This window comes from Scyliorhinus torazame, chromosome 18 (assembly GCF_047496885.1).
Source record: "Scyliorhinus torazame isolate Kashiwa2021f chromosome 18, sScyTor2.1, whole genome shotgun sequence".
Taxonomy (NCBI): domain Eukaryota; kingdom Metazoa; phylum Chordata; class Chondrichthyes; order Carcharhiniformes; family Scyliorhinidae; genus Scyliorhinus; species Scyliorhinus torazame.
In genome coordinates this window covers 151516677-151525593 of record NC_092724.1, presented here as the reverse complement: position 1 = coordinate 151525593, position 8917 = coordinate 151516677, and the positions used below count along the sequence as shown (strand labels likewise).

The 8917-nt window shown below is 47.1% G+C and overlaps 1 protein-coding gene across 5 annotated transcripts in view; it reads right to left on the bottom strand.

The window, feature by feature from the left end:
* Positions 1 to 1022: 1022 nt before the first annotated feature.
* The window catches only part of LOC140395622 (endonuclease V-like), a 123537-nt gene continuing 115642 nt past the window's right edge, over positions 1023 to 8917 (bottom strand). For 4 of the 5 annotated variants that reach the window (XM_072483607.1, XM_072483613.1, XM_072483615.1 and 1 more), the window contains one exon: positions 1023 to 2444. Coding sequence is in view for 1 of the 5 variants with exons in the window: in XM_072483613.1 (XP_072339714.1) it covers positions 2436 to 2444 (9 nt within the window). In the remaining 4 variants the exon portion in view is untranslated. The remainder of the gene's footprint in view (positions 2445 to 8917) is intronic. The other variant, XM_072483608.1, reaches the window with a different exon arrangement.

The following is an 8917-nucleotide window of genomic DNA, read 5'->3' as shown; positions in this document are numbered from 1 at the left end:
CTAGAGTCAATAAGATTACGGCTTCCTTCATTTGGGCGGGCAAGACCCCAGGACCAGACGGCGTTTCTTTAGAGACAGTCGGGTGGCTGGGCCTTACCTAATTTATTGTTTTATTACTGGGCGGCTAATATTGAAAAGGAGCTGGGGGTAGCTCAAGGATCCGGACTCCACATGAGGGCAGGTGGAGATGGGCTCTTGTCATGGTTCTTGCTTCAGGATCTTGGAAACTGCCGAGCCATTGTAGTTTTCCCCAGAGAAATTTACCTCGAATCTGGTAGTAGTGTCCATGCTGAGGATTTGGAGGCAGTTTGGGCACCATTTTAAACTCAACTCCATGTTGTTGTCGGCCTCTATTTGTAGGAATCATCTCTTTACGCTGGCGGGTTTGAGCTCGACGTTCAGGGCCTTGGGGAGGGGGGGGGGGGTGGAAATGTTTGGGGACATGTTTGTGGAGGGCAGGTTTGTCAGATCTGAGGAGCTGATGCATAAATTCCAATTCCCGAGATCAAATTTATTTAGGTATTTCCAGGTACTTGATGTCCTCCGTAAGGAGATCTCATTTTTTCCCTTGGTCCCTTTGCCCCCCCTCTCCCCTCCTGAACAGGGTTTTTTTTCTGTCCGTGTGGACATTTCTGACCAGATCCTGTCGGTGGAGCAGGCTCTGTTGGATGAGGTGAGGAGGAAGTGGGAGGGAGAGCTGGGTCCTGATTTTGAGGAAGGGGTGTGGAATGAGGCTCTTGCCCAATTAACTCAACCTCCTCTTGTGCTAGATTCAGTTCAAGGTGGTGCACAGAGCGTATCTGACCAAGGTACGGGTGAGCGCTCTTTTCTCGGGGACTGGTGAACCCATATGTTCTGCTCATGTCCTAAACCTGTAAGCTTCCGGGTCTCCTTCTTTAACACCACGTTAGGGATTCTTGATATCGATCTGGAGCCTTGTCCACTGGTGGCCATTTTCTGGGTTTCGGATTCGCAGTGCTGCAGACGGGGCGGGGGGGGGGGGGGGGGAGTGGGGGGGGGGGGGGGGGTGAAGGCGGATGCCCTCGCCTTTACCTCGTTGATAGCCCGGAGGCAAGTTCTGCTGGGATGGAGATCTCCTACTCTGCCCAGTGCCTCGGCCTGGTTGGGTGATCTGATGGAGCCCCAATACCTAGAGAAGGTCAAGTACACCATTGGAGGGTGGGTAGAAGGGTTCTATTCGAGATGGCAGCCACTCATTTCCTTTTTCGAAGAGCGAGTCACCGTGAGCTGTTAAGAGGGGTTGTTAGTCTGTGTTCAGTTATAGGTGGATGGGATGGGGTTCGTGGTGTTAGTTTTTGAAGGTGATACTCATGTACTTGTTGGTTAGCGTGGCTTTATTTTGTAATAGTGAAAATGTATTTTCTGCAATAAAAATAAATATATTTTTAATTGTTTAGCATTGTTTAACTGGTAATTGGAAGCTATTTTCTTCATGATGTTTAAGTTATTAATACTATGTTAGTAATGAAGTTTGTTTTAATGCACCATATCCCTATTGGTGCGTGGAATCACTCCTGAAGCGAAGTGTCCTTTTCTCACAGTCTTACAAAGTAAATTACATGGGGCTGGTTTAGCACAGTGGGCTAAACAACTGGCTTGTAATGCAGAAGAAGGCAGCAGCGCGGGTTCAATTTCCGTACTGGCCTCCCCGAACAAGCGCCGGAATGTGGCGACCAGGGACTTTTGACAGTAATTTCATTGAAGCCTACTTGTGACAATAAGCTATTATTATTAAATAAAATATAGGGGTTTCTGTCCAGTATGCTAGCAACTGTTGGGTCTCGTCCAGGATCATAATAGTGGAGCAGGTTCCAAGGATCTGTGTGCTTCTATTTAACTGTAACTATCAAGTTATAGTCCCATTTCTCAGCTCTTTCTCATACCTGCCTTACCAGAGTTATTTCCAAAGTTAATTCCCTTGTTTGGTATGCTGAAAAGTAGCAGCCTTGAGTGTCTGCTCACATCGGATGTACACGCAGAAGGATCTTATTGAAAATATACATCACTTTAGTATGCTCAATCCCAAAACATGTAACATTGAAAATATCACCAATTTCTGTTGAAAACAAAATGAGAAATACAAAAGAAATCAAGAAACATTAGTTAAGTTGATGGCAAGATTGGTTCTGAATTCCTGTTGATTGTCGCTCGCCATTAGTATCGAGGTAGTTAAGGGGCTCCAGAGAGCTCTGAGGTCCGTGGCAGAAACCGAATCACAAACCGCAACTCCTCATCTGGGCGATGAGAGTCTAGTTGGCTTGTTCATGTAAAAACCATGAGACTTCATAGAATCCCGGCAGAGCAGAAAGAGGCCATTCGGCCCACTTCGCTACTGGTGGTGCTGTTTTCCTGAATTGTTCCGACTTTCTCCTGGTCACAGAGGTGGTGTTGCAGACCGTCGGGAGCAGATGCCTTCATCTGTGCTGGAAGAATAATGAAGAGCACAGCAAATGTGTTAACCAACTCAACATCTGGCAGAATGACTAGCGGAGGCGGATCGGGGTCTCTTCAGACCCAGAAAGGGTCAGTTTGGATTCCACATCTGTACCGCCTCAGCTAATTTTAACCAAGCAGTCATGGCCCAGAGTGAACACTGTTCATTGAGGAGAGCAGGATAAAAGGTTAACTCCAAACAGCACTCATGCAGAACAGTCAGTCTCTAGATTCTTATCCAGATGGTTATGTGCAACCTTAACTATTTCAGAATAAACTGGGGATTGTTGGGTTGGGTTTCGAGGGGGGGTTCTTTGTTTTTTGGGGGTTGATTGGGCATTGTTTTGATTAGGTCCGCCGGGCGGGCTCGTTGGGGGGGGGGGGGGGGTAGGTAAACTGCTTGGGGGGTTGATGGTCGTTAGGGGAGATGGGGTGCCCGGGGGGGGGGGGGGGGCAGGCCTGAGTTGGGGGTAGTGGGACCGGGCCTGGAAAGGGAGCTGCGCCAGGGGAGGCGGGGCCGGGCGAGTGGAAAGCGCGGGCTTTTTCCCGGGTTTAGGGCTGAAGGAGCGATGCACGAGCTGGGAAGTGCGGGCTTTTTCTCCCGCGCTGGGCGTGGAATGGATGAGATCCCGCTGGTGGACAAGGGGGGGAGGGGAAGTTCCACACTGCGGGGGGTTGGTGGAGCGGCGGGAGTGGCTGGGGTCAGCAGGAGTCAGCTGACTTACGGGAGTGCAATGGGGGAGCAATGCAGCTAGGGGGGGACCTAGCTGGGGGGAAGGGGGGGGAACGGGGGACCGGGTGTAGAAGCCAGGTATTTCAAATACAACTAGTATAGGTAAAAGATAGCTGTTTCAGCATAAATGTTGAGCCCCAGTTTTAAATACCCATTTATACAGCATAATTCACTTTTACTGAGGTCCGTTGTTCCGGCAAATGCATATTTTCAGAGTCAGTGTGACATTAAAACAGCACAGTTGCAAGATAATTTGACACTGCTTGTGCTAATTGTCAAGGACAGGGACTGAATACCACAGCAACATGAAGGCACCATTGTTCACAATGCAGATAACAGCTGGGTCAGAAAAGCTAATGTTGCACATTGAAGATGGACGGCTTGCCATCAAATCAAATGTGTTTGAGTCTAACCCAAACCAATTAGGATTATATTGGGGTGAGATTAGATGATTTAAGACAGATATGAAAGTGTATAACTGAAAAGTTTCCGCCCGCCATTTTAGTGTGTTGTCTTTAGTGTGTTGTCTTTCTGTTAGTTTAGTCAGTTTTGTCCTTAATAGTCTACATTTCAGAGATGTCTTTTGGGGGTTCTGTCAGTCTACCAGTCTGTGTCAGTGATGTTAGTCCACTTTTGACTTTGAGTTTGAGTTTAGCTGAAGATTAGCTTTCTCTCTCTCTTCATGTTTCATTGCCAGACTTTGACCTTTTTCAAGTTACTTTCGAGCTGTCTGCCTAAGCAAAGAAAGATAATGTCTGTAATTCTCTGAAAGCTTCGAATTGTCTACGAATTGCCTTTTAAATGACTTTCAAATTGTAATCAAGCGACTACAAATAAAACAATTCTTTTGGCACCTGAGAAGTTTTAACTGCAAATTTCTGCTGAGTTCCAGTATTCGCAAAGTGCTACTGATAACCGAATAGGGGTTGGTTCGTTTTTCTTGAGTGGGCGTGTATATTTGCCGTTGTGTTGATGAAGGCTGTTAATTTATTATTTATGTATACGGGGGGGGGGGGGGGGGGAGAGAATGCTCTTTTCTTTCTGTATTTTGTTGTTGATATTTTGTGAAAATTTGAATAAAAATTATTTAAAAAAAACAACCTATTCCAGAATAAAGAAAGGATAGCCGAGGGAGGATGGTAATTGGATCACGAGCCAGCCAGACAGTGAAGTATGGAACAAATTCCTCTCTTGATAATCGGTTGATTTACTGCTTTCTACCTGATGTCTCAGTGTCCCAGCCATCCCACTTTATATGCTCTTTTAATTACCTGTAAAATGAACTAATTTAACGAATTGTCCCTTCCGAAGACGGGAAGGAAACGCCAATCTGGCTACTTTATAAAATTATTATTTTTTAAATGGACAGAGGCATGCCTGACTCACACCAGAGGAATTTCAAACCTTCAGAAACCAGCAGGGACCCAGTTACCTTTAAAGACGCACTAATGCCCTCTTTGTGACTACAGAAAATCAATTTAAAAGAAATGCACATAAACTCTTTATGTTGCCGAGGTAGAGCTATGACCAACAGAGATAGATGGTGGGGAGGTTTTCCGCTCCCGTTTATGGAGGACGGGAACGCGACAGGGTCGGAAAATCCAGCGGGGATCCCGCCCATCACTCTTTATATTAAACAATGTCCTTCACCTGTGCATCTTAATAATATAATTAACATACCATTAATAGAACAAACATAATCGGTTAATTGCTTATCCAAATAATTCACTGTACATTTGTATATTCATCAAGTTTTATATAGTTTACTCATAATAATTCAATGTGTAGATTTTTTTCACCGGAAAAATTATCAATGTGAACTAAATCACATAAACATTGTTACAAAGTCGGAATCTAGTGAAGTGCCTTTGCATTTGAAGTAGGCTGTATTGGTTCAATCATTGGTAAGGTTTTAGAGTCGGTTATTAAAGATGAGATCGCAAAGTATAAGAGACAAAGGAGAACCAGTGGACGTGATTTATTTAGATTTCCAGAAGGCCTTTGACAAGGAGAAATGGGTTTTGAAAAGATTGTCCCGTGCTTGGGAACAGTCCATCCAAGGTAAAACAGCTTATGGCAGAGCAGAGGAAGAGTAGGCAGATGCGAACATGCATCCAGTTAGGACGCACCAGAACTCCGCCTGGCTAAATGAGGGCAGGAACAGACCACAGCAAACCAAATCCCAGGAGTGTTAGAATTGCGGCCAATTAGGACACTATGCACAAGAATGCAATGCGCCCCAGAAGCAGCAGAGAAACCAGCAGACAGGCACCCTAAATAAGAATAGGGCAAAGCCAATCCACAGTATTAGCTCCCGTGCGGATAACACAGATATGAACGGCACCGCCTGACGGTGTTCGGGCTCCCCAACTTGGGTCTGCGATACCGTTTGGGACAAGTCCGGTAGACCGGCCGTGGCAGGCACAGTCCGGGGACACCCCGTAGAATTCCTTTGGGATACAGGAGGGTCCCGCACCATGCTCAATTCCTCCACAATGTTTCAGCGAGACACGTGGCTCACGACAGACACCATTACACTCAGCGGTTTCACAGGGCATTTACAGCAGGGACACATCACAGCCCCTGTAGCAATCCAGATAGGGAACATTAAACAAAACACCCCGTAGTTCTGGTCGATCTACCCCAGACAGCCGAACACATTTTAGGCATTGATTTTATGAGCTCCCACAACCTCTCATTTGATCCGGTAAATAAATGTGTATGGAGAATGGCAAAGGCAGCATGAGCCCCCGCCATGCTCACAGTTGGAGACTATGAAAATAGGATCAGTGCAGTAGGAGACTTCTGGTTCGACCCCCGAGCCATTAGTCAGGACAAACAAGTTAGGCAGTCCTGCAGCAACACAAAGCAGCATTTGCACAGCACAAGCACGACTGTGGCAAGATCGCTGGCTGGTGTAGGAGTCCTTGTTGTCCAGATGCTCTAGGGATGAGTGTAGGGCCAGGGAAACTGTGTCTGCTGTGGACCGGTTGCGGCGGTATGCGAATTGCAGTGGATCAAGGCGTTCTGGATGTATGGAGGTGATGCGCTTCATGACCAACCTCTCGAAGCACTACATTACGACTGAAGTCAGGGCCACCGGACGGTGGTCATTGAGTCACGTTCCCTGGTTCTTCTTTGGCACCGGTATAACGGTGGTCTTCTTGAAGCTGGTGGGGACCTCGGAGTGGAGTAGGGACAGGTTAAAGATGTCCGCGAACACCTCTGCCAGCTGGCCCGCGCAGGCTCTGAGTGCACGACCAGGGATCCCGTCCGGGCCCATCGCCTTCCGAGGGTTCACTTTCAGGAAGGCCTCTGAGAGACAGGATCTACAAGCATTTAGAGAGGCAAGGACTGATTCGGGGCAGTCAGCATGGCTTTGTGCGTGGAAAATCATGTCTCACAAATTTGATTGAGTTTTTTGAGGGAGTGACCAAGAAGGTAGATGAGGGTAGTGCAGTAGACGTTGTCTACATGGACTTTAGCAAAGCCTTTGACAAGGTACCGCATGGTAGGTTGTTGCAGAAGGTTAAAGCTCACAGGATCCAGGGTGAGGTTGCCAATTGGATTCAAAATTGGCTGGACGACAGAAGGCAGAGGGTGGTTGTAGAGGGTTGTTTTTCAAACTGGAGGCCTGTGACCAGTGGTGTGCCTCAGGGATCGGTGCTGGGTCCACTGTTATTTGTGATTTATATTAATGATTTGGATGAGAATTTAGGAGGCATGGTTAGTAAGTTTGCAGATGACACCAAGATTGGTGGCATAGTGGATAGTGAAGAAGGTTATCTAGGATTGCAACGGGATCTTGATCAATTAGGCCAGTGGGCCGACGAATGGCAGATGGAGTTTAATTTAGATAAATGTGAGGTGATGCATTTTGGCAGATCGAATCAGGCCAGGACCTACTCAGTTAATGGTATGGCGTTGGGGAGAGTTATAGAACAAAGAGATCTAGGAGTACAGGTTCATAGCTCCTTGAAGGTGGAGTCGCAGGTGGACAGGGTGGTGAAGAAGGCATTCGGCATGCTTGGTTTCATTGGTCAGAACATTGAATATAGGAGTTGGGACGTCTTGTTGAAGTTGTACAAGACATTGGTACGGCCACACTTGGAATACTGTGTGCAGTTCTGGTCACCCTATTATAGAAAGGATATTATTAAACTAGAAAGAGTGCAGAAAAGATTTACTAGGATGTTGCCGGGACTTGATGGTTTGAGTTATAAGGAGAGGCTGGATAGACTGGGACTTTTTTCCCTGGAGCGTAGGAGGCTTAGGGGTGATCTTATAGAGGTCTATAAAATAATGAGGGGCATAGATAAGGTAGATAGTCAACATCTTTTCCCAAAGGTAGGGGAGTCTAAAACTAGAGGGCATAGGTTTAAGGTGAGAGGGGAGAGATTCAGAAGGGCCCAGAGGGGCAATTTCTTCACTCAGAGGGTAGTGAGTGTCTGGAATGGGCTGCCAGAGGTAGTAGTAGAAGCGGGTACAATTGTGTCTTTCAAAAAGCATTTAGATGGTTACATGGGTAAGATGGGTATAGAGGGTTATGGGCCAAGTGCGGGCAACTGGGACTAGCTTAATGGTAAAAAACTGGGCGGCATGGACTGGTTGGGCCGAAGGGCCTGTTTCCATGCTGTAAACTTCTATGATTCTATGATTCTATGATTCAATCTGACTTCGGAAGCAGTGATGGTGGGTATGGGTGAGTTATGGGCTGCTGGGGCACTCGCCAGCGGCTTGTTGGTTTCCTGCTCGAACTGAGCATAGAATGCATTGGGTTCATCGTGGAGGGGTGCGCTGCTGCCAGAGATACTGCTCGGCTTCATTTTGTAGCCCGTTATGTTGTTTAGTCCTTGTTACAACCGCCGAGAGTCTGTCTGTGACTCTAGCTTGGTTTGATATTCTCTCAAATGGGAACAAAGTCCATTAGCGAGCATGTTTAGCTGTGTGTTTCCCAGCGCTCGCAGCACCAAGAAGTACACGGCTATAAAGTGCTACTTGCTTTAAATAAGGGGCCTCAGTGGGGAATGCGTGGCCGAGGCCACATATAACCCCGTTTTATACACTGAGGAGCTCCGCTTGCAGGAACTCCTCAGTAGAGCAAGAGATCGGGACGCCGTTTTAAAAAATATATTAATTTAGAGTACCCAATTTATTTTTTCCAATTAAGGGGCAATTTAGCGTGGCCAATCCACCTACCCTGCACATCTTCGGGTTGTGGGGTCGAAACCCACGCAAACACGGGGAGAATGTGCAAACTCCACACGGACAGTGACCCAGAGCCGGGATCGAACCTGGGACCTCGGCACCGTGAGGCAGCAATGCTAACCACTGCGCCACCGTGCTGTCCCTGGGATACTATTTTTAAATGGCATCCTGATCTCTGATAACAACTAGATACTCAATCTCTTATTCTGAGGCCACAACCCCCAGGTTCCAGGCTCTCCAGCCAGGGCACGGGGCCTCTCAGCATCTATCCGCTCAAGCCCTTTACGAATTTTATGTTTTCATCTCTCATTTTGCTCCCGTTACACAGGGATTCCATCCTCTACCCAATACTTGAATGTGGCCACTTTTCAATACTGGACCCTGATCAGGATCGGAAACCTGACCGCCCAACCGCAAACTCAATCTGCCAGTGACAACAAAAAGGACACTTTCAGGCTCTGTTGTCCTTTCTTGAAAAGTGTCCAGCAAACTGTTTCTTCCCCTGCTGACCCAAGAAGCATC